We start from the raw sequence: 26,414 nt of genomic DNA, 5'->3' as shown, positions 1-26,414 counted from the left end.
AATGAGTTCCAAGCTAGTGGAAAACCTGTCTCCAAAAAATGTTAGATAGTATCTAAAGAAAGACACCTGGAGTTGTCCTCTGGTCTCCATACTCACACACACCCCAAAATTACTTTGATGTTGAAGACTAGTACTTGATTTTCTGTGTAACCAATACATTAAAATAACAACCCACAGATTGTGATGAAAATATACCAATATTTTCCTTCCATTAGCCCTTCAGTTTTATTTAGTGGAGACTATCTATCTTGGATAGAAATGTATTGGTATAAAAATGAAAAAAATATTGTTTACTCTTAATAATATAATAATCATAGGCATAGTTTTCACATTAAGATGTTCCATCCCCTACAATCACCAACATTATGAACTCACCTAATGTCCCATTTCCCTCCAACTTTGGCTTGCATTTATCCTTTCCTCCTGTGACCTGTTTATAGACCAGCCTCAAGGCCAGTGGGAACATCAAGACCAGAACAGTTCTGAATTGGACAGAGGCTTCCTGTCATGGGCATGGGCCAGCCCCATGGAGAGGAAGGGCTTTTGAAACTGCCCTGGCTGGCTTCTCTTTCCAGGAACCCATGTCCCACAGTGACTGCTCAGGGCTTCTCCTTTGCCTTTCTCTGTGGGACCTCCTCTCCCTTGAGATAGCACCACTGGATAGGCCCAAGACTGGTTCTCTCCATCAAGGCCCATAGGGGATCATCAGGATACTCCACACATCTCAGCCTTATTAATCAGGACTGTGCAGTCCCTACAGAGTGGTCCTTTGGATCAGCCATCATATTCACTACACTTCCCAGAGAAGGAAGAACCCAACTGTGATTTAGCTTTGTTGAAATCCCCAGCTGCAAAGAAGTCTCTCCTCTAGAGGAAGTAAAGAATAGTGAATCTCTCAAAGAGCCTTCAAAGAAACACACTTTCTCCTCAGGTGTGTGTGTCTGTGTGTGTCTTTGCTTATGAAAGGCCCGAGCTGTAGAGTAAGCGAAACACATTGCTTCATCTTTGGTTCGTATTATAGCCACAGCCAAAAAGAGTCTGTTGGGATTTCTGAAAGCACAGCTTCTGGTACTTGGGTGTGTGCCCTACCAGCATTGCAGTGCTCAAGCTAGCAAAGTAACTGACTCCACCATTTTCTTCCATTCTCCTAGGCTGATCTGGAGCATGTTCATCCTGGGAGCTATTTTATGGCTAGCCCTCGACACTGCCAAGTTGGGTAAACTGCAGCTGGTGTCATTTGGTGGGCTCATAATGTACATTATCCTGCTATTTCTGTTTTCCAAGCACCCAACCAAAGTAAGTATGAAGTTGGTCATTTTTGCAGGGGGAATGCTTGTGTTTGTCTTTTTTTGAACCTCCCCAAGTACAAGTAGTTCAAAATAACGACATGAAATAGTGTATTTGATATTTCTTGCTATGTTTATTTAAGGTGGCTAGGGTGCACTTACTGTGGAATTTCCAAAGTACTTTCACTAATTTCCAGTTATACAAGTGAAACATGATTCTTCACTATCCAGCTGTCTCCACTTCTGTCCCCTGCATCTATAAAGAATTCAGAGGGAGCCGGGTGTGGTGGCGCACGCCTTTAATCCCAGCACTCGGGAGGCAGAGGTAGGAGGATCGCCGTGAGTTCGAGGCCATCCTGAGACTCCATAGTGAATTCCAGGTCAGCCTGGGCTACAGTGAGACCCTACCTCAGAAAACCAAAAAAAAAAAAAAAAAAAAAAAAAATTCAGAGGGGCTGGATAGATGGCTTAGTGGTTAAGCGCTTGCCTGTGAAGCCTAAGGACCCCGGTTCGAGGCTCGATTTCCCAGGACCCATGTTAGCCAGATGCACAAGGGGGCATACACATCTGAAGTTTGTATACAGTGGCTGGAGGTCCTGGTGCACCCATTCTCTCTATCTGCCTCTTTCTCTTTCTGTCACTCTCAAATAAATAAATAAAGTAAGCAAAAAAATGTTTTTAAATAAAGGAATTCAGAGAATTCGAGGCATGGTGGCACATGCCTTTAGTCCTAGCACTTGGGAGGCAGAGATAGGAAAATCACTGTAAGTTTTAGGCCAACCTGAAACTACATAGTAGATTCCAGGTCAGCAAGACCCTACCTCAAAAAAAAAAAAACAAAAAAACAGAATCCAGAGAAATTCATTCATTTTGATACAAATTTCCTATACTCAGCTCTATGTTGACATTCACAGTTGGAATTTTGTACTTGAAAAATCTGTCCTTATGTACTTCTCTTCCTATTAAATCCAACTTTCACCCTTGTTTTATCAGCCTATAGCTCATGAAATGGGCAAGAATTCTGAGACAGAACCTCATACCTATGACTCACATGGCAAACTCTGGTAGCCCTTCCTGATTGACTTAAGGCAAAAGCATTAACCATATACTGAGTTCACATAATAGGGCCCAAATTACTTGTCCTGCTCAGATGGACATCTACATTCTCTGTGACTTTTGTCCTGAGTTTTAGGTCACTTATTTCTGCTTTGAGAATGATGGCAGATGATTATCTACTTGGTCTTCCATCTCTGCATAGAGGCCACCCATCCTTTCATTTAGCTCACTTACAGATTGATCAATTCACCTGGGCTACAGAGGAATCAAATTCTGCCTTTTCACTTTCCAGGTGGGAGAAATAAGTATGCATATTAACAGCAACAGCTATTCCTTCCCTCCTTCCTGATGTTCCCATGGCTATTTTTTGTGTCTGTTATTCATCAGAAATTAGTGTTTGTAGGTTTCCCAGGACTGAAGGGTTCACATAGGTTTAGGAAAGTGAATGCAGCCCTGAGGTTCTTTAGTATAATTCTCTGATTGTGACTGCTTGGTGCGCCCCCAGCCACATCTGAGAATGCTTCCAATGAAGCAATGGCCTCTCCTTTATACTGAGGTCTGCATTAGTTTTCTCATACAGTAACTACAACCCAAAAGGGTCTGCTGATGTTTCTGAAAGCACAGCTTCCTGGTGCCTGGTTGTAGTAGACAGCTTCAGGTTCACTGAGGTTCACTGAGATGAACTTCTAGACCAAGCACAGTTATGGAGGAAGGGATGTTTATTGAAGCTTACAGATCTAGGGGAAGTTCCATAATGGCAGAAGAAGCTGGCCTGCCTTCACAGGTTCAAGCATAGAGAGAAGCACAAGCCTAAAAGCCAAAATCCACAGCACACTTCAAGAACTCCAGCTAGGCACACTTTGCATGTCTTTAGATTGAAATCTGAAACCCACCACCACACTTTAAGATCCACCCAGTGACACTGCCTCCATCCAGGTGGCTGCAGATGCAAACTACAGATAAAAAACTGAATATATTGGGGGACCATCTATTCAAACCATCACACTGGCTAATATTAAAAACTGATGGCCCCAACCTTCCTCAATAGGTTTACTGGAGACCTGTCTTCTGGGGAATTGGATTACAATTTCTTCTTGGGCTCTTAATTCTAAGAACTACACCTGGATTTATTGTTTTTGATTGGTTGGGCAAACAAGTTCAGGTAAGTGATTCAAAAGAATGCTCTGGCTTTTATTTTGCTATTGACATTTGGATACTCAAGACATTTCATAAATGGCTTTATTTATTTATTTATTTATTTTTTGGTTTTTTGAGGTAAGGTCTCACTCTTGTCCAGGCTGACCTGGAATTAACTCTGTAGTCTCAGGGTGGCCTTGAACTCATGGCGATCCTCCTACCTCTGTCTCCCAAGTGCTGGGATTAAAGGCATGTGCCACCACGCCCGGCTATAAATGGCTTTATTTATCTGCAACATTTTACCCTGAGTTTAAAGCCATAGCATAAATTAGATGGATACCCATTCATGTTACATTTATTCTTTTATCTAGTTTATTAAGATTTCTGTGACCCCTTATCTGTCCTGTCCACTGAATCACCCCCTTATCCCTCTGCCCCATAATCCTGCCCAAGGGGTGCCATGATTCTAAGAAACAGGCTTCATGTGCATATTATGGTAACTAGTGTCACTTATGTATACCACTGATGGTTGCTAGAGGAGACTACTGACCTTAGCTTAAGTCCTACTGAACATCAGAAACAGGAGGACATGGACATGCAGACATAGTATGAAACAGGCTTCCATGCCATTCACTGGAGGCATAATGCTGAAAACATTAACTTTCCACATCTACCCAACAAGTTTGCTGGGTCCTCCTCCATCCTTATACTCTGTAGAGCCTCACCCCTCACAGCTGGTAATTATCTCTCTCTTTCTTGAACTCAGACTTTTCTGGGGTACACTGATGCTGGAGCTATTTTTGTCTTCGGTGAAAAATACACAAACCACTTCTTTGCATTTAAGGTAAACCAGACCTTTTCTATGTTTGCCTACCCACAAAGGCTCATTATAGGCTCATGGTGACTAGACTCTGGATAGTGACACAAAAGATGTTTTTAGATATATGTTATTAATAGATTTTTTTCTAAAATATATATTGCACAAATCTCCTTGTTCGTTCTTTGCTTTTGGTGGCTGCTTTCTCTGTCCATTTAGCTAGGGGACAGTGTGGAAGAGTGAGACAGAGAAGAGTGAATGGAGACTCAACCCACAGTTCTGTCTATATAAGGTGGAAATTGCTCCTGTAGAAATGCAAGTGGCAAAGAAGGCTCCTAAAGAGCATCAGGCTCTTGGAAAATACAGTACTCTGATATAGAACTGTAATCCCTTTCTTATTGGTTAATGCACAGGTAAAAGACAAAAGAAGTATTATCTTGGAAACACAAAGAATGAATACTTATTCTGTAGCAACACTGTATGCCAGGACCTATCAGGCTTTCTTTAGAGAGCACTGTGTGCAAGCACCAGCCATGCTTTGATCTGCACAACTACTACAAATAAGGGTCAAATTAACTGGGAGCCTCCTCAAGGTGTTGTATACTTCTAAGATGTTCCCAAAACAAAAAACAGACTTTATTTATTTATTTGTTGAAGGGGGAATGCTAGGAAGTAAGCCCAGGACCTTGCATATACTAGGTAAGCACTGTGCCTCTAGGCCAATAAGCCCATGTCTTATTAATCATAACAATAGGAATATTTATGATAAGTTTTCAGTTTATTGATCTAGTTAGTATTATAAATTTCTTAGGACCCATTTTTTCTCTAAGAGAAACTCATTATAGAAGAGAAAGCAATGTCAAATTTTCTTTGAAAAGTATACTTGCATTAGTCAGTTTCTATTATTACAACAAAATACCTGAGACTGATAATTTTTTGAGGCAGGGTCTCACTTCAGCCCAGAATGACCTAGAGCTCACTTTGTAGCCCAGGCTGGGTTCAATCTCACAGGCATCCTTCTACCTCACCCACCCAAGTGCTGAGATTATTGAGGGTGTGAGCCATGACACTTGGCTGAGACTAATCATTCTTAAGTTGCAGTTCTGAGGCTAGGATATCCAGCATCAGGTGTGGTGTTTTTGAGGGTCTACTTGGCGCATTATAACATGCAAGAGGGCATCACATAGCAAGATAGAGAAGCATGATAGCTTGGATCTCTCTTCTTAAAAATGGGGTTTAAGATGCAATGACAGAATACCTGCCTAATGAGCACAGAGTGCTAGGTTTGATCCCCAGCCTTGCAAAAACTTCTTTTTTTAAATAGCACCAATACTTTCATTATGGGCATCCCATTTTAATGCCTTCATCAAATCCCAGTGACTTCCCAAAGACTCAGTCTCCAAACACCATGGCCATTGTGAACTGTGGTGGGTGCACTCAAGTCGTCATAATATCCATGCCTGTCTAGAACATGCAATGAGAGACCATACAGAGGACAGCTGATCAATGGAAGTGCAGAGGCATGTGTGGGATTGAAATGTTACTGGGGAAGCAAAGGAGGCAGGGGGACTTACAGCACTGTTAGAGTGAGCCCATGACCACTTTCATGACCACCCACAGGTCCTTCCCATCGTGGTTTTCTTCAGCACGGTGATGTCCATGCTCTACTACCTGGGACTGATGCAGTGGATCATCAGAAAGGTACTTGGATTGGAAAGAATGGAGTGACACATACAGAGTTATTTCAGGTTCAAAGACTTAAATGCCTTTTCTCCAGGCATTCCAAAATGCCTTTGCCTTTCTACAAAGATTCACCTCTGCCACCCCCAAGTTATCAGTAAAACCCCTAAATCCTACCTATAAGCCAAGCATGGTGGCACACGCCTTAATCCCAGCACTCGGGAGGCAAAGGTAGTAGGATTTCTGTGAGTTTGAGGCCACCCTGAGAATACAGAGTGAATTCCAGGTCAGCCTGAGCTACTGTGAGACCCTACCTCAAAAAAAAAAAAAAAATCCTACCTGTGTCCATATAGGGAATTTAGTTCAAGTACTTCCAATAGGCTTTTGATTTGCAACTCACTGGATAACTCCATGAAACCATAGCAGTTACTTCTTTAGCCAAGGAACTGAGGTTAGATGCCTGCCAGAAAAAAGCATGTTGAACCATAAAGAAGTAAGCATACATATTACTTTTCTTGCCTTACTCAGTCACTGCTTCTCATCACAGTACCAAAGCAGTACTTAGGCCTTGCAGTTGCTAGAAAAATCAAAGCAAGAAGTTGCTTTTCATTCTGGAGTGAATTTTGTAACACTAGAATTTGTTTTGTTTGTTTTTAGTGAAAATATTTTTTAATTTATTTGCAAAAAGATAGATAGATAGAGAGAGAGAGAGAGAGAGAGATGGAAATGACCTCTTGACCCTGCAAATGAATACAAGATACATGTACCACTTTGTGCATCTGGCTTTCCACAGATACTTAGAAATTGAGCCCTATACCTGCAGGCTTTATAATCAAACACCTTTAACCACTGAGCCATCTACCCAGCCCTATATTGAAAAAAAAAAATGAAGTCAGGGCTGGGGAGATAGCTTCATGGTTAAAGCACTTGCTTGCAAAGCCTAAGGACCCAGCTTTGATTCTCCAGTACCCACTTAAAGCCACATTCATTAGGTGACACATGTATCTGGAGTTCATTTGCAGTAGCTAGAGGCCCTAGTGTGCCCATTCTCTCTCTCTCCCTCTTTTTCTTTCTTTCAACTAACTAAATATGTTTGTTTGTTTTTTAAATCCAGATGCACAGAGTAGCACAGGCATCTGGAGTTTGTCGTGGTAGGAGGTCCTGGGTTGCTCTCTCTCTCTCTCTCTCTCTCTCTCTCTCTCTCTCTCTCTCTCTCTCACACACACACACACACACACACACACATACACATAAATTAAATACCTCAGCCTCTCAGGCTGGGACTAAAGGTATGTGCCACCATACCCAATTTTCATATGTTATTTTAAATCCTAAGGAAGGGCAATTGTGATGTTTCCTTCTCTAACATTACCAGGGAAACATGAGATGGACTCCATTCTTCAATGACTTCTAAATGTAATGTCTGCCAACCTACTACACCACTAGTCTACCTCTTAAACCTGCCACCTCTTTAAGCTCTCCACCCCCAGATAGCATTGTATTATATTTACTAAGCCTTTAATTACACAGGCCTTTGGGGGTTACTCAGACATAACCTACCACAAAAACCCAAGGCTAAAAGCAGGACCCATAAGCCATGCTCATTTGAATTAAGTAGAACAAAAATGAGCAAGTTTAACTACATGCTGCAGTTTGCAGACTGGCTGGGCTTTAACAGAGCCATTGTTCTGTACTTTGGTTTCTTCCTCTGCAAAATTGAATTATTACAGGTCCTATTTCAGAATCAAGTTTAAATGCATGACCCAGGCATAGCACTTACAATAGTGCTTGAAATGCAAAAAAGTTTTCAATCAATGTTAGCAGATACTTATTCATTACTCTTATAAATATATAAAAATTCATTTATTTTTATGTTTTAAGCTATTCATCTTGATTTTATTTATTTGAGAGAAAGAGGCAGGTTGAAAGAGAGAATGGGCATGCCAGGGCCTTCAGTGACTGCAAACAAACTCCAGACACATGTGCCATCTACATAGGTACTGGGGAATCAAACCTGGGTCCTTTGTTTTTGCAGGCAAGAGCCTTAACTGCTATTTCCCCATCCTGGTTCATTTATTTTTTTTAAATTTAGATATATTTGCAAGGAAAGAGAGAGAAAGATAGAGAAAAGGAGGAAGACAGACAATAGGAATGTCAGGGTCTCCTGCCACTGCAAACAACTCCAGATGAATGTACTACTTTGTTTATCTGCCTTTATGTGGGTACTGAAGAATTGAACCTGGGCCGCCATCTCTGAAGCCCCTATAAATTCATTTCTATATTGCTCAGAGGTTATAACATGACTCCGACCTGGCGCTCAAGTAGGAGGTCTTGATGGATCTGGTGTGTGAGCTGGATGAGTTACAGCACCATCACTCTAACGGGCCAATAATAATAGACGGCCTCAGTATTGATGCAAACACAGGTCTCATCTCACAGGAAGTAGATTTTTTGTTCTAAAGTCACATATGAGTGACCATGACCCAGGACCACAGATTCAGGTTACTCCAAATTATGTTTCAACATGTTAATAATTTCATGAAATCCTTGCACAGAACAGAAAGAGATATAAACCAAGGTACTTTTTAAACATATTGGTGGAAACATTAGGTAGGTTGGCTACAGCAAAGCAGGGAACTTCACATGCTCTCTGATGATGTTTTAGCTGGTGGAAGTTGTTCATCTGTTTATGCATTTCAAAAGGATTTATTTTTTCAACAAATGTTAGTTCAGACACAGAGGCAGATGTTAACTGACTAAAGGGGCTAAGATAGCGCAAAATGACTTAGCTGTGGAACTGCAACATTCTAATTTCTCTACATTGAATTTTTTCCTCAATTTTTATTAACATTTTCCATGATTATAAAAAATATCCCATGGTAATGCCCTCCTTCCCCCCCCCCACTTTCCCCTTTGAAATTCCATTCTCCATCATATCCCCTCCCCATCTCAATCAGTCTCTCTTTTATTTTGATGTCATGATCTTTTCCTTCTCTTATTTTTTTAATCATTGACATATGTATTTATTGCTCAATTCTTATAATTTTTTGACACTTGGATGAAATTAATGTTATTTTTCAGTAAACTTAAGCTTTTAGTTATTTTTTTAATTTTTTTTTTAATTTGATTTATTAGTTTTCTTTTCAGTAAATACAGGCAGTTTGGTACCATTGTTTAGGCTCATCTATGATCTACCCCCTCCCATTAGACCCTCCTTGTTGATGTAAATGGGTCGTGCACTGTGGGGTTAGTCCCCAGTTATTGGTATGCTAAATGTCTCTGCAAATCATGACCCAACATGTGACTCTGACATTCTTTCCACCCCCTCTTCCGCAAAATTTCCATGAGCCATGTTGGGTTCATTTTTGGTCTGCTTCAGTGCTGAGGTGTTGGGGGCATCTGAGGCTCTGGCTCTCTGATTTGGTAGGAGTTGATTTTTCTCTGTGTTGGTCTCCTTCCCCTTTGTGCTGGTATCTGGTTAACAGGAAAACATCACCCTTGCTTGTTTCACCAATTGTCCTTAGTTTCAGTTGGGCCCCTTTTGAGGTATGTTGGGGCAGCTCTCTCCATAAGATCTGCATCTATCTGAAAAGAGAAGCATATTCTCCAACGGAGAGTAAGTTAGCACCAAGAAAATTGAAACAACACTTACTTTTTTGATAGACAGATTGATAGGTGTAGGCCCTCTTGTTCCCCATGATTGATGATAGCTTAATATTGTAGAGTGGGCTTGTGTTTAGGTATGGTTCTGACTTGTTTCCCAGCTCCAGCTATGGGTCTAGTACCACTGAGTGGATCAGTTAGTCAAATAAAGAGTAGTTGGTTCCTCACCATGGCTGTGTGCCACTATTGCACTTGTGTGGGCATCACATCAGGTTATTTGTTGCTAATTAGATTAGACAATGAGTTGCTTAGACAGATATTGGTCGTTTCCCCCAGTCGCCCATGTAGCGCCTTCTGGCACTAGACATGCTGACTGTCTGGAGACTGACTCTCTCCTGGCTTCCAGCCATGCCGTTGGATTTTGCATATCAGCTGCATATGGAGTCTTCAGCAATAGGGTCTTACCACTGGCCTTTGGTGGGTCATCAAATACTCTGACAGAAGTCTGTCATTGTTTTGGGAAACCTTGTAGGTTTCTCTGATCAAAAGCTCATTGTAGATGGTAGCCCCAAGCTGGAAGTGGGGTTACAGGCCAGTGCCCACTAATAAATTGAGGAAAAACATAACTAATATACAAGAGTTAGAGAGGGGAGAGGGAGAGAGGGAGGGAGGGAAGATGTAGGAGATTTAGGTTAGTCTTGATCCTACCCTCTCCAGTGTCTTGTGGTTCAGGTGTTTTCTGTAAAGGTCTAGTGAAGGTTCAGCCATTTGGTCTGACTTTTAGGAAGTAAAATTTTATGGTACCAATGCTGTTTGGGTCCAGATTACTGTTTTCCACCCTTTGATGCCCTCCCCGCCCTCTGTTCCATCCTATTGTCTAGTCCATGAGGTGCTTGTTGAGTATGTAAGGTGTCTTGGGTAGATTCAGGTTAGGTGTTGTAGATGAGTGAGACTATGTGTCGATTTTTTTTCTGTGATTGGGTAAGTTCACTGAGAATGATCTGTTCCAGGTTCAACCATTTTTCCTCAAATTTTGTGTCGTTTTTTCTTACTACTGTATAGAATTCCATTGTGTAGATATACCACATCTTTGTTATCCATTCTTCTAATGATGGACATCTGGGTTGATTCCAGCTTTTAGCTATTATGAATTGAGCCACTACAAACATGGTTGAGCAAATCTCTCTGGCCTTTGGTTTGAAGGTTTTAGGGTAGATGCCCAGTAAGGGTATAACTGGGTCTGTTGGTATTTCTATAGTCAGCTTTTTTAGGAGTCTCCATATTGCTTTCCAGAGTGGTTGTGCCATCCTGCATTCCCACCAACAGTGAATGAGTGTCCCTGCTTCTCCACATCCTCGCCAGCATTTATTTTCATTTGACTTTTTTTATGTTGGCTATCCTTATTGGGGTAAGGTGGAATCTCATAGTTGTTTTAATTTGCATTTCTCTGATGATTAGGGATGATGAACATTTTCTTAAGTGTGTGTTTGCCATTTGTATTTCTTCCTCTGTGAATTGCCTGTTCAACTCTGCACCCCATTTTGTGAGTGGGTATTTGTCTTCTTATTGTTTAGACTTTTGAGTTCTTTGTAAATTCTAGAAATAAGGCCTCTATCAGTTGGATAACCTGCAAATATTTTCTTCCACTCTGTGGGTATTCTATTGGCTTTGCTTATTATATGCTTGTCTGTAAAGAAACTCTTCAGTTTCATATGATCCCATTGGTTGAGTGACTGTTTAAGAATGTGAGCCACTGGGGTTTTGTTCAGGAAGTCTTTTTCCATTCCTATATCATGGAAAGTACTTCCTAAATTTTCTTCTAGTAGTATTCAAGTTTCTGGTATTATGTTGAGGTCTTTGATCCATTTGGATTTGAGTGTAGTGCATGGTTAAATGTGTGGATCAAGTTTTAGTTTCCTGCATGTGGTTATCCAGTTTGTCCAGCACCATTTGTTGAAGATGCTATCTTTTTTCCAGCCTGTATTGTTTGGGCCTTTGTTGAATATCAAGTAGCTATAGTTGGTGGACCCAAAATCCGGGTCCTCAAGTCTATTCCATTGGTCTATACTCCTGTTTTTATGCCAGTACCATGCTGTTTTTATTACTATGGCTTTGTAGTATAGCTTTAGATCAGGTATGGTGATGCCACCAGAGGTATTTCTTTTGCTGAGGATATGTTTGGATATGCGAGGCCTTTCCATATGAAATTTGAGATCATTTTTTTCTATCTCTGTGAAGATCACTGTAGGGATTTTAATTGGAATTGCATTAAATCTATCTATTGCCTTTGGTAGGATTGCCATCTTCACAATGTTAATTCTGCCTATCCAGGAGCATGGGAGGTCTTTCCATCTTCTCAAGTCCTCCTCAATTTCTTTTTTGAGAGTTTTTATATTTTCATTGTATAGATCTTTTACTTCCTTGGTTAACGTTGTTCCAAGGTATTTTATTTTTTTTTTGTTGCTATTGAAAATGGGACTATGTCCTTTATTTCTTTCTCTGTGTCTTTGTCATTTGCATACAGAAATGCTACCGATTTTTGTGCATTGATTTTGTATCCTGCTACTTTGCTATAGGAGTTAATCTCCTTCAGGATTTTTGGGATGGAGTCTCTCAGGTCTCTTACATATACAATCATGTCATCAGCAAATAGAGCTAACTTAACTTCTTCCTTTCCAAATTGTATCCCTTTTATTTCCTTCTCCTGTCTTATTGCTTGGGCTAGGACTTCCAGAACTATATTGAAAAGCAGAGGTGAGAGAGGACATCCCTGTCTTGTTCCTGATCTCAATGGGAATTCCTCCAGTCTCTCTCCATTAAGTATTATTTGGGCCTTTCGAGCTTTGTATATTGCCTTTATTATGTTAAGATGTGGACTAGCCATGCCGATTCTCTCCAATGTTTTGATCATGAAGTGATGTTGTATCTTGTCAAAGGCCTTTTCTGCATCTATTGAAATGATCATGTGGTTTTTATGTTTAAGCTTGTTTATGTGGTGAGTTACATTGACCGATTTTCATATGTTGAACCACCCTTGTGTTCCTGGGATAAATCCCACTTGGTTTTCCTTCTCTTATGATGGTCTTGTGTAGGTAGTTTCAGGCACTATGAGGTCATGGATATTGAGGCCATTTTATGTCTGGGGGGAGTACATTGTAAGGAGTCCTACCCTTCCTTTGGCTCTTACATTCTTTCCGCCACCTCTTCCGTATTAGAACTTGAGCTTTGGAAGGTGTGATTGAGATGTTGTTACTCAGTACTCCAGTCACTTCTTTCCAGCACTATGATACCTTCTGAGTCATCCCAAAGTTACTGACATGTGAAAAGAGAAGATTCTCTACCAAAGGTGAGAGTAGCATAAACATAAGGGTATAAATATTAAGAGAAGTGCTTACTGGGAAGTTTGATGAGCATAGTATATACATTTTTCCAGACACCAGGAGATCTACATTGAATTTTTAAGCAGTTGATAGTCCTGCAGGATAGCTGTTTCCCGGAAAACTTTGTTTATAGTATTTTATCACAGCTTGTATTTTTCTCCTACTTTAAAGCCTTTGGTGTACAAACAATTCTTTACAGACTTTGTCCCCTTCTTCATTTTAGGTTGGATGGCTCATGCTTGTTACCATGGGGTCATCTCCTATTGAGTCTGTAGTTGCTGCTGGAAATATATTTATTGGACAAGTAAGTTGTAATGCCAAAACACAAAACAAATCAAACATCTGCTGAAATGGATAGTTTCTTTCCAAAATATAGAATAAGAAAACATCATAATGTCACATCTTTCAGTGTATAAAGAAGGGTATAAAATAAGGACCTCTAATACTGACAATGAGAGGGAAAGGGGAGGGGAGGAGAGGAGAAGAGGAAAGGGAAGGTAAACAAAGGAAAGGAGAGAACAGGAGAGGAGAGGGCAGAAGAGACTGGATACATTAGTGTAGAATTGGATTCTTGCAAGTTTATTGAGAACACAGTAATTTTATTCAATCACAAAGCTTCTTATTTACCAGGTCTTAGCAATTTTTTTCTGAATTTATTGAATTACTGAGGTCTGGCCATCTCTTCAGAGGGTAGTAGCTGTTTGCCATGAATGTATTTCATAGTCTTGGTGCTGAGATAGGGAGCTGACAGCTCCATATTCTATACCACAAAGCCTGTGACAATGGAGACTAAGGAAGGCCAATCACAGCTGCCCTGAGGACAAATAAATACATCTCATTCTCAATTTGTTTGAACTGGCCAACCATCTGTCTTTGCTAAGCCTGAACAAAAATGTTTTAAGATTTTCCCTTCTCATCAAGGACAGACTTTTGGACTATTATTTTCACTTCCCTACCCCATCACATAGATATATGCCCTTTTGCCTAAAGTCTATTTAAGCAAAGAAATATGATGCCTCAAAATAGCTGCAATTCTGAGGAAATGTCATGAGCTACACCTTGTTCCTGGAGATGTATAGCTTCAGAAAAAGTGAAATCACACACCAGTGAAGCCAAGTAGGAATGCTCACCAGCAGCACTGTGCAAAGAAACTGGACTTGAAGCAGAAATCAAGTCACCTAGTGTTGTAGTCCACTTCATGTTGCTGGGATGAACCTCCAAACCAGACACAGTTTATGGGGTGAAGAGGATTTATTTGAAGCTTGCAGGTCCAGGGGAGGTTCCATAATGGCAGAAGCACAGATCAAAGCAGAGAGACACAACCAAACTGCCGGCACCACAAGCAAGCGCCAAAATCCATAGCAAGACTGCAGGGACTCAGGCAGAACTCAAGTACTTTGCACACCTTTAGGCTGGAAATCAGATCTGCCTCTAGTGACACATCTTCCAGCCAGGTAGCTAGAAACAAGCTTTTAATAAAAGCACCTGAGTCTATTGGGGAACATACATTCAAAACTACCATACCTAGAAAAACACATGGCCACAAATCCCAGGTGATCACTGCCCCAGGCAGGCTGAACCTTTGGTAGATGTGACTCACTAGCCTAAAGCAGTCTTTGTTGTGGGGGAAGGGTACTACCTTCTTCCCTAGGAGTTGGCATTACAATAATTATAGTCACAAACTCTCTGGACTAATTAAGGCAACATCTTGAGATGATTGCTAATACCTGCAGGGTGAGAGACCTCACGCAGTGGTTTCCTATTTAGTCTATAAATCGAGGCTCAACACATTCTTTCTTATAGAACAATTACAAATAATGAAGAGAAAATTATAAAGTGGCTCACACGCTTCTCCACTGCTCAATTTGATACTTAGTATGCTAAAAGTGCTCCTATTACTGATGGAGAGCTCCACATTGCAAGCTGCCTGTCTTCTATAATGACATACAAAGCTTTTCCAATAACCTCTGGCTGGTTCCTTTCCACTTGAAACATTGCTAGGAGTTTGTCAAAGAAATGTTAAAGATGGAAAGTCATAGTGACTTAGAAGTCCCCAGTCTACATGTCCAGGCTACTTGGTGAAGTTACTTGGCCAACTATTTAAAAAGTGTGCTAAGAGCTGGAGAGATGGCTTAGCGGTTAAGCGCTTGCCTGTGAAGCCTAAGGACCCTGGTTCAGGGCTTGGTTCCCCAGGTCCCACGTTAGCCAGATGCACAAGGGGGCGCACACGTCTGGAGTTCGTTTGCAGAGGCTGGAAGCCCTGGCACGCCCATTCTCTCTCTCTCCCTCTATCTCTCTTTCTCTCTGTGTCTGTCACTCTCAAATAAATAATAAATTTTTTTTTTTAAAAAAGTGTGCTAAGTTCCTCACAGAGTCCAGCCATGGGCTAGGTGGAGGCACCACTTAACTAGCCTCACACAGTACAGGATTTATACAGGACAGTATGTGTACACTGCCTGGAATCAATGAGCTAGACATGCATGATGTGGGCTTTCTGACCGATATGTGCATCAGAATCACCTGGAAAGCTTATTAAACCACAGATTGCTAGACCCACCTTTAGAGTTACTAAATCAAGGTAAAGAATTTGCATTTCTAATGAGTTCTCTGGTAATTCTCCTGCAGCTGGTGTGAGATTCACTCTGAACAACTGTAGTAGGGAATGAAATGTTGCATAGGTTGGCATACTCACTAAGATTTAAAAGGTCACATTTAATCTACTTGCCTTCATCTGCCTACAGACAGAATCTCCACTGCTGGTCAGACCATACTTGCCACATGTCACCAGGTCAGAACTCCATGCCATCATGACAGCTGGCTTCTCTACAATTGCTGGAAGTGTTCTAGGTGCTTACATTTCTTTTGGGGTAAGAATGTTTTAGAATATAATTAACATGCAAAATGTAAACCCTTCTTTCTCATTCTTGCTTCTTCTTTCTCACTGCTGTTGGGAAATGAGGCCAAGAAAATGCCCCTTGTATAATGTGGTAACCATTAGCCATGGTTCCTTTGGCATTTCAATATCATGACCCCAAGGAATTTAGGGGTTTCATGTACATATTCCTGCCTGTGACTTGTACATAGCCACAGCAAAATGAGATTATAAGATAAGGTTATTTGGCTGAAAATTAAATCTGTGGGAAAAAAAAAAAAACAACCATTACTGACACAGCCAAGATGATCTAAACTAGGGACCAGAAAACTATAACCCACAGGCCAAATCCAGGTCTCACTAGATTTGCAGTAGGGCTTGGTTGGAAAGTGACTGCTCCTATTCTTTTGTTTTGAGTGGGTTGAGTAGTTATGGTCAAAAAGCTTTTTACAGAAAGGATATTTGATCTAAACTACACTGTACCTGAGACTCACTTGGTAAGGGGTTTGTTGTTGTTTGTTTGTTTTATTTTTTATTAAAGGTCCTAATGTCCAGGCTTATACCCATGGATAATTAAACCAGAATTTCTTAGGATAAACTCAGTGTTTGAAAAGCTTAGATTCCAATGTAGAGCCAAGTTTGAGAGCCATTGGCCTGTCACATTGAAGTATGCTTGAGCAGTTGATGCATGTGCCTCCCCAAGCACAGAGTTAGAAGCCCCACATTGACACGGCCCTCAATGGGTAAATTCAGTAGCACAAGGAACATGTAGAATTTCAGAGCAGATGACCAGGAGTTCTGACAAGTGAATGTCACCCCAGGTCCTCATGCAGACCTGGAGAACCATTAGTAAGTAGGAAGAGAGAAGGATAAGCAAAATTTGTCATGAGAAATCAGAGAATCCAGTCCTCCAAATGTGCCATTCCCTGAAGGGAGCAAGGATTTGAACACTCCAGGGGAAAGACAGAGCACTGTGGTACAATGAAAACAAAAACAAAAGACTTTATTGCAAGTGAAAAGCTCCCTTCAAGAGCAGAGGGGGTACCAGAGCTGGGAATTCATCTGAGCAGCCTATGGGTCAGTGAGCTTGGATCTTTAGGTCAGCATAACATTGTTTCCTCATGTTCAGCTTTTCTCATTTGTCCTTCAGGACATATAAAAATTCTGGCCTTTTGTCAGTGATCACCATTCTTAGGGCATCCCCACTCTGACCCTGCTCTTCATCCTGCTCAGCCAAGTCCTGTGGGGAGTAGAAGTGTGGCCACAGGAATCCCCCCACTCCTGGGGCTGGGAGCATACAGCCAGGGTGGGAGACTGGTGTTGCCTGTGGAGGGGTGACCTAACTCCCCTATTATGCTCACCATACCTGCTGCCTTTATCTCAGTAACTCCTATTGAAGTTACTATAGAAATAAGAAGTCTAGGTGACTTATAAATGGTCCACCTTGGGCTGGAGAGATGGCTTAGCAGTTAAGCGCTTGCCTGTGAAGCCTAAGGACCCCGGTTTGAGGCTCGGTTCCCCAGGTCCCACGTTAGCCAGATGCACAAGGGGGCGCACGCGTCTGGAGTTCGTTTGCAGAGGCTGGAAGCCCTGGCCCGCCCATTCTCTCTCTTCCTCTATCTGTCTTTCTCTCTATGTCTGTCGCTCTCAAATAAATAAATAAATAATTAAAAAAAAAAAAAGGTCCACCTTGTTTCTACTGTGGAATGCTTGCCTTTGGCAACAAGATAAGGGTAATGGGGATGAGAGGGAAGGGGCTCTTGAAATTCTGAAAATGTGGGGAGGAAAACTCAGAAGCAATACTAGTAGAAGAGGGGTAGACTTGTAATGAGGAAAGTAGAAATGGTTTATAGAGTAAAGGATCTGTGGTCAAATGAAGACTGTGAAAGCAGAAAGGATTTTAGAAGGTGGCATGTAGTGACTACCCACATCTATGTGTACTATTAGAGTAAATTTAATTTCCCAGTGACCACTTAGACTTTACCAATTCCACCACAGATGTCCCCCATCTGAACCATAATGAAATGTGGCCTGTAGGTACCAGGTGAGCATTCAAAGAGAGAATAGAGGTTAAGAAATATTTAAAAGTTAATATACAGGCTAAATTCTCTTCCAAAATAACTGGATTTAGGGTTTTTTTTTAATCACTTTTATCTAAAGATGTGTGCACTTGACATAACTGTCTTACCCTCTGACTCACAAGGCAATTCTAGGGCTCAGCTCATTGAGAAAAGCTGCTCTTCCTAACCTCTAAAGAAACATTGTTCTCTAGCACAGGACCAGATCCTAGCCCATAGATCCCCTTGTGAGACTCTTGGACGGTAGCTCTTGGTGCAAGGCAAAGCCAAGCCCATTTCCTTTTTCAACTTCAGGTCTCATCCACCCACTTGTTAACAGCCTCAGTCATGTCAGCACCTGCATCCCTGGCTGTGGCCAAACTCTTTTGGCCAGAAACAGAGAAACCCAAGGTAACCCTCAAGAGTGCCATGAAAATGGAAAATGGGTAAGTGGGACACATTGCCTAATTAACAATTATACAAGCTGGGGCAGGAGCCGGGCATAGTGATGCACACCCAGGCAGAGGTAGGAGGATCACTGTGAGTCTGAGGCCACCCTGAGATTACATAATGAATTCCAGGTCAGCCTGAGCTGAGACCCTACCTTGAAAAACAAACAACAAAAAATAATAATACTTGGGATTCTAAGTTCAAAATCTGATAGTAGAGAAGCATAGACGTCATTGGATCAGACGGGATTAGAGCAAATTCAACTTCCCCATGTCTACTTAAACTTTACCCCCCTGCAAAAAAACCCATAGTGTTGAAATACTTTAAGAAAAGCTTTATAAATATCTGAATGTCAATATATTTCCTTTATGTTTATTGTAAAGATGTTTCACTATAAATCCTGTGCAGTGTTCAGTGAGCACTGGCTAAGGCATGGGATGACTGCTTTTGCAGTCCTCATATAAGAAAGCTATTTCAGGGCTGGAGAGAAGGCTTAGCAATTAAGGGGCTTGCCTGTAAAGCTAAAGGACCCAGGTTCTATTCCCCAGGACACACATAAGCACAAGGTGGCACATGTGTCTGGTGTCAGTTTGCAGTGGCTAGAGGCCCTTGTGTGGCCATTTCTCTCTCTCTCTCTCTCTCTCTCCCTCTTTCTCTTGATTAAATAAATAAAATAAAGTTTAAAATATTTTTTTTAAAGAAAGCTATTTTATTTCTTTTTGCCCAGTGAAAAACAAAGGTAGAAGGGAAGAAAGACTCTAGGACCTAAGATATTTTAAAGAATTTCATTGAATAACATAATTCAATAGTGTCTGAGAGTCATTCCTATTTGCATAGAAATCAAATTATAACCACAAATGATTTTTCTTATTGTTTTCTTCAAGGTAGGGTCTCACTCTAGCCTAGCCTGACTTGGATTTCACTCTGTAGTCCCAGGCTGGCTTTGAACTCACTTGGGATTAAAGGTATGTGCTACCACACCCAGTTAACCATGAGTGAGAAAGCAAGTAGACAAAGAATGTAAGTAAATGTTAAGAGTCTGGAACCCAGAAATAAAATCAAACTTGTTCTAAAATCTGAACCTTTTTGGGTGTTGACATGATGCTACAGTGGATATTCCACACCATTAAACTGTTTAGTTGGGCATGCTGGCTTATCCCAGTACTCAGGAGCCTCAGATAGGAGGATCGCTATGAGTTCGAGATCAGCCTAGGCTAGAGTGAGACATTGCCTCAAAAAAACAAAATACTATTGTTTAGGGATGGAGAGATGGCTTAGCAGTTAAGGCCTTTCCAGAAAAGCCAAAAGACACAGGTTCAATTCCCAAGTACCCACATAAAGCCAAATGTACAAGGTTGTGCATGCATCTGGAGTTCATTTGCAGTGACTAGAGGCCCAGATGTGCCCATTCTCTCTCACATGTGCTCTCTCTCTCCACCTTTGCCTCTCTCTCTCGTATAAATAAATAAAATACCTTAAAAATATCATTGCTTAATATAGCTATTTAAAATAGTGCATCAAATTAACATATATGTGAAGCATAAATTACTGTGATGTTATTTAAATCTCATCCCAAGATATTTTATTACTTATAATGCAAATATTCAAAACTCTGAAACATTTCTGATACAAAGCATTCTGGATAAGAGAGTCAACCTGTAGCTTTCACTTACAGAGTCAGCAACCCTACTAATTTACAATGTAGGGATAGGCCATGTGGGAAACCTGTAAAGAAAGGAGAGGATGAAGAGATGTTAGGGGCAGGAACCTCTGAGATACAGAAATTAATAGACCAGGGGGCCAGTACAAAATGTCATTTAAAGGTGATATAACATTCCATTTCTTACATGAGTAATGGCCTTCCTGAAATCATTTTTTTTTGTTTTGTTGTGGTTTTTGTTGCTGTTGTTGTTGTTGTTGTTTGTTTGTGGAGGTAGTGTTTCACTCCAATCCAGGCTGACCTGGAATTCACTATGTATTCTAAGGCTGGCCTCAAACTCATGGTGATCCTCCTACCTCTGCCTCCTGAGTACTGGAATTAAAGGCATGTGCCCAGCCCTGAAATCATTTTTAATGCCATGAGCACTTATTGCATAAGCATGAGGACCTGAGTGCAATCCCCAGCCCCCACATTTAAAAAAAAGCTGGGCATGGCCATGTATACCTTCAGCCCTATCAAATAAGGTGCAAGAGTAATAAAGAAAGACACTCAACATCCTCCTGTGGTTTGTGCACATGTGTGTGGAGCACATGCATCTGTACACATACATGCATGCACCACAACACAAACACACATCAAAAGCAAATAAATAAATATAAGTGACTTTGTATGCAACACTGTTTCATCATTTCCCAGTTTTTTACTATAAATTTCCCAAATTTGAAAAGCAATATTGGAGTAGGGGTGTGTAGCTCAGTAGAAAGTGATGGCATAGCATGCATGAAGCCCTGGTCTCCACTTCCAACACTACCAAAAAAAAAAAAGAGAGAAATATAAGAGTAGAATCCTAAAGTCCAGTTACATGAAGTCAATAATTATTGACACCATCATGATATCACAGGATCAAGTGTGTATTTTAAGTCAGGAATGGGCCTGAGGGTTCACCTGTCACCAGTGATCTTGGGTCAAGCCTTTTTTTTTTTTGCACCTTGGCATGCACTCAGCAACATTCCTGAGTAATTTTGGAATTGGTCTTTTTTGATAAAGTGATTCCAGGAATCTCCTAGAAGCTGTGACACAGGGAGCATCCTCTTCCATCCCTCTGGTGGCAAACATTGCTGTGAACCTGATCGCCTTCCTGGCCCTGCTGTCCTTCATGAACTCAGCTCTGGCCTGGTTTGGAAGCATGGTGGACTACCCACAGCTCAGTTTTGAGGTACAATTTTAACACATTTCTGCCCTGTTTTATTTCTGGCCAGTTTTGCTTAAAAATAAGTTTCAAAGGGAGGTATAGTGGCTCATCCCTGTTACTCCAGCATTGGGGAGGCTAAGACAAAAGGATTTCCATGAGTTTCAGGCAAGGCTGGATTTCAGAGTAAGACCTTGTCTCAAAACAAACATAAACAAATAACCAACAACAAAAAATGTTTTGACAGTCTTCCTGACCCACTTGTGGTGTATGCTTACATTATAGAAGCTTCTCAGCGCCTCTCCACTTCACACTGCTGCTGTCTTCTGTCACTTTCTTTGCCTTAAGCAGCCATTCTCTCCTAACCCGTTCCCCAAGAATACAGGTTATCTTGTTTTTATGGGTTTTTTTGCACATGGATGTGTGTGGTATATATCTGTGTATGCTTATGTGCATGTGTATGGGTATACTGTGGTGGGAGAGGGGGCGTCATGTACATGTATGTGTGCATGGAGACCAGAGATTGATGTTGGGTGTCTTCCTCAATCACTTTCCACCTAACTGATTGAGATGGAGTCTCTCACTGAACCCAGAGCTCACCAGTTTAACTAGTCTAGCTAGCCAGCTTATCCTGAGAACCCAGCTGTCTCTGCCTCCCAAGTGCTGGTATTTCCGGCATGTACTACTGCACTTGACATTTATCCAAATTCAAGCCCTCATGCTTGCATGGCAAGCACTTGACTGACTGAGCCATCTCCCCAGTCCCAGGTTATTTTAAATGACACAAGTTGACTTGACTCCTGCATTCATGTTTTCTGTGCTATAATAGAGTACCTGACTGGAAAGTATAAATGAGGTTTATTTACTCACAGTGCTGGAGGTTGAAAATCCCAGGTCAGATGGTTGTATTTTCCCAACTTCTAGTAAGAGTACATGCAACCTGTATGTGACAGAAACACAGAAAACACAAGAGGATGCATTCAAAAAGATGGGGGTGGAGCGTCAAGGAGCTTATATCCAGCTGCTAACCCATTCCAGAGACAATTAATGCCATCTCACAAGAAAGACACTGATCTATCTAAAAAGGCCCCTTGACCTCTCAATATCTTTACACTAAGAATTAGCCTACCTCATTATGAGTTTGGTAAGACAAACCATGTTCAAACCATAGCAACTCCTGATTCATAAATATGGGCAAGTGCTGCTAGAGGGATTTCCTATGCCCCAGAAAGGAAGGAACAATCTTTCTGCTGACTGACTAACAGAGCCTGTGCAATTCTGGGTTTTACAGCTCATATGCTCGTATATCTTCATGCCCTTCTCCTTCATGATGGGAGTAGACTGGCAAGACAGCTTTATGGTCGCCAAACTCATAGGTTATAAGACATTCTTCAATGAATTTGTTGCTTATGAACACCTCTCAAAATTAATCAACTTGAGGAAAGAGGCTGGACCAAAATTTGTGAATGGTGTGCAGCAATATATGTCGGTGAGTATAAATTGTACGATTTCTGGGTACAGGTCTTCATCATGTAAGCACATTTGCAACTACTTACTTGTGCCTCTGAGTGTTAGGTGTACAGTGTCATGTCAAAACAAAGCAAAACAAAACTCCTTGACCTTGTAGAGCTCATAATGATGTGCTACTTTGTGCATCTGACTTAAATGGGTACTGGGAAATTGAACTTGGGTCCTTTGGCTTTACAGGCAAGCACCTTTACCGCTAATCCATCTCTCTAGCCCCCATTTTTAAACTTTCAGGAATAAGTTAGTTACAGCTTGTACCTTATGGGTGATGCTAGATAGATGGTGCTATTTACAGGCCCAACAAAGTACATTCATTCTGCCTCTGTGTTTGCACTCGAAGTGGAGTCAAATGTTGTGCAACCTGAAAAACCAGTGTTTTCTATACTGTGGGATAACTTAGAGAAGGATACAGCCTGATCTCCACAGTACCCTTGCCAAGCCGGATGTGCAAGCAATGACCCTTCTATAGCAGCTTCTCTATTCAGTCCTTTGACCTGAAAGAGAGTTACTGGGCCATACAGTATCTCTAGAGTGTAGAGAGCCACACCAGAGGGCCATGGGCACACTTCCACTGATTTAGTTTCTCACTTCCACGTGGGCATCAGGACATTCACATGGGATAATCAGAGCTGTAGAACAAAGGCAACACATACTATCACCAGCATGTAAAGGAGCTCCTGTGATACCTAAGAATTTTCTATTTAATCATAGAATTACTGTACTTCCTTCATGGGCTTCTTAGTCAACAGCCCTCTGAAGACCCAAGATAGGTAACCTATGGTCTGTTTTACACTGCACCCTACTGCAGTAATGTTTTATTACTGAGATAAAATACCTGAGCTAAATCAACTGAAAGGAAGAAGGCTCATTTTGGCTCACTGGTTCAGTCCTCTGAGGCTAAAGGAAGCATATTGTGGGGGAATGGTACCTACTGCTTGGGAGTCAGGAATTGAAGAAAAGAGCTCACTGCTACAGCCTCTTCCTTCCCTCACACCCACTAAGCTACCCATGAGGTCAGAATCCTCCTAATCCAATCATTTCCTAAAGGCCCCACCTGTTCACACTGATGTATTTGGGACCAAGCCTTCAGCATGAGCTTTGAGAGGACATTGGTGATCCAAACCATACAATTACTTTTGCTTGTTTCAATAAATTGACTCACTTAACATATCATTCATGCTGATGTACATATTGTTTTCCTTTACTTTCAGAGAAATGTTCTATAGCTAACCACAGATTGTTTATCCAATTTAATATTTGCAGCAGTGAACTTTTTATTCCTGGGACCAAACACTCAACCACAAGCAACGTATGGGAGGAAAGGATTTATTTCAGGCTTACTGTTTCTAGAGGAAGTTTCATCAGGATGGAAGAAAGCTTGGCAGCTGACTCACAACTTCACATACCTAAGAGAGAGAGAAAGAGGAGACAGAGAGAGAAAGAGAAAGAGAAAAATAGGAGAGACAGAGAAAGATAGGAGAGAGTGAAGTAAAAGCAAGCAGGCTTTCAACATCCAGTGAATTAAACTGATTAACCCAAGGCCTGCCCCCAATAACACACCCCACTGCAAAACTCCACGAGCTGGAGAATAAGAGGACACAACCAGTTGAGGCTATGGGGGATGTGGGCGCATTCAAATACCACACTACTGAAGAACAATGAAGTTGTGGGCCTGTGTTTTTATTTCTCTTAAGAAAGTTTCTGGATTAGACAGTTTGTGTTAACTACATATTTTTCACAAGCAGCTTGATCACTTTATGTTCCTTGCAGCCAAGTATGGGCATTCTAGCTGCATCATATCCTCACCAAATTTAGTGTCTTCACAACATATGTCAGGGGAATCCACTTAGACAAAAAAAAAGGTTTACTTTAGCTTCATGTATATCTCACACTTGTAATGTGCATGTTCTGGGTGATCAGTGATATTGAATCCCTTTTCCTATGCTAAGTGTCCATTTGTTTATTTTTTGTGATGTGTCCAAATCTCTTTATCAATTTGTTCCTTGGGTGTTCTTATAGCAAACTGAGTTATAGCAGTTCTTTATATTTTCTCACTAAGTCCTTTGTCAAATAAATGGAATGGAAATATTTTCTGGGATCAAATTTTTACTGTGCCTAAATGTAGCAGGTAAACAGATCATACTGTCACTGGTGATACAGACAGAGGGACAGCTTTACTCTATTCCTCTCAGAACAGCCTGACCTCCATTCACACCAAACCAGGACTCATGGCTTCCCCACATAACAGAAATCCAGGATGAGCCAATGTGACACACAGCTGGGTATTTCATTTAAGACATTTTAATTTAGGCTAAAGCCTGAGGAATGAGAGAAAAGAGATGCTAGAGGAAAGAATAAGATACACGCACATGTGGCTATGGGCTTCTCAAGAGAGTCACAATTGTCTTTATCATAGGTGCATATGTAAAGTTTTGGTAGATCTCAAGTGACATCTTTAAGTATTGCTAAGAGATCACCTTCCCCCCATTTCTTTTTAACATTGTTCAAAGAATGTACATTATAACAAGGTTAAAGGTTAAAGATTTTCCCTAGTAAGCAAAGTTGTAAGGTGGATTTATTAAAAGTATTGTTGAAGTAGAAGAGAGGGAAGGACTAGGAACCTCATGGTAAAGATCATTTTGTCCCTAAGTAAACATAATTCGTTTATAGTCTGTTACAAGGTGTCTTTTGGAAAACATTTGTTGTCTCTATGTCTACTTTGGCTCTATTAGTGGCACTTGAAGTTTTCTGCTTTTGTCAGCAGACAGGAACAGCCAGACCCCTAGAATGATGGACCATTTTCCTTTCCCATGCTTTCCCATATCATTGTAATTTTCAGTCTTTCTGTCCTCTATAATATGGAAGTTAGAGGTTATTAAAGAACAGGAGGCGAAGTCATTAATTTCTAGTTCATTGTGATGCAGAGCTGGAGATTTTATTAAAGCTATTTTAATTTAGGCTAAAGCCTGAGAGTAAGAGAAGAGAAGTGCTTGAGGAAATAATAAGATATACTACATGTAGCTGTGGGCTTCTCAAGAGAGTCACAAGTGTCTTTATCATAGATGCATATGTAGGGTTTTGGTGAATTTCTTGAATCCACATACCCCTTTAAAACCTCATTCAAAATTCAAATAGAGATGATAAAAAGAGTCAAAGAAAGCATGGGTATTTTGTAAGTAGCATACATTATATTACTTGTTAATAGTGATTCTGTAATCAAAATATGAAACCCTGTTAGGATGTTAGATTTCTTAAGCTGCGTCAGAGAGGGGTTTTATTTTCAATTACAGCTGCAAGGATCACAGTTCATATGGCAGGGTGGGCATGGTGTCAGGAACAGGAAGCAGCTGGTCACATTCAATCCTATATCAATGTTTTATGCTTGCTTACAGATTCGTTCTGAGACCATTGCGACTTATGCCCTCTGTGGTTTTGCCAATTTTGGTTCCCTAGGAATAGTGATCAGCGGACTTAGTAAGTGAAAAGTATTATTTTCAACAGCAGGGGTGACATAAACATACTATGGGTCTTCTTGCTGTATTGGGTTGTCCATGTCAGGGGAAAACATGTCCCTTTAATCCTAGTAAATTCCCTAATGTATATATTTTGTTTTGTTGTAGGTTTTGATTTTTCAAGATAGGGTTTCACTCTAGCCCAGGCTGACCTGTAACTCACTCTGTTGTCCCAAGCTGGTCTCAAA

The 26,414-nt window shown here is 40.9% G+C and overlaps 1 protein-coding gene across 1 annotated transcript in view; it reads left to right on the top strand.

Moving 5' to 3' along the window:
- Slc28a3 (solute carrier family 28 member 3) overlaps positions 1-26,414 on the top strand; it is a 72,732-nt gene that overhangs the window by 39,342 nt on the left and 6,976 nt on the right. Inside the window, exons 6-15 of the mRNA XM_004671001.2 lie at positions 1,152-1,296; positions 3,391-3,504; positions 4,246-4,323; positions 5,917-5,997; positions 13,183-13,263; positions 15,701-15,826; positions 18,204-18,334; positions 21,046-21,214; positions 22,479-22,676; positions 26,107-26,188. Coding sequence (XP_004671058.1) covers positions 1,152-1,296; positions 3,391-3,504; positions 4,246-4,323; positions 5,917-5,997; positions 13,183-13,263; positions 15,701-15,826; positions 18,204-18,334; positions 21,046-21,214; positions 22,479-22,676; positions 26,107-26,188 — 1,205 coding nt within the window. The remainder of the gene's footprint in view (positions 1-1,151; positions 1,297-3,390; positions 3,505-4,245; positions 4,324-5,916; positions 5,998-13,182; positions 13,264-15,700; positions 15,827-18,203; positions 18,335-21,045; positions 21,215-22,478; positions 22,677-26,106; positions 26,189-26,414) is intronic.

This window comes from Jaculus jaculus, chromosome 12 (assembly GCF_020740685.1).
Source record: "Jaculus jaculus isolate mJacJac1 chromosome 12, mJacJac1.mat.Y.cur, whole genome shotgun sequence".
Lineage (NCBI taxonomy): Eukaryota > Metazoa > Chordata > Mammalia > Rodentia > Dipodidae > Jaculus > Jaculus jaculus.
The sequence above is the reverse complement of the archived record's forward strand: the minus strand, read 5'-3'. Positions and strand labels throughout refer to the sequence as shown.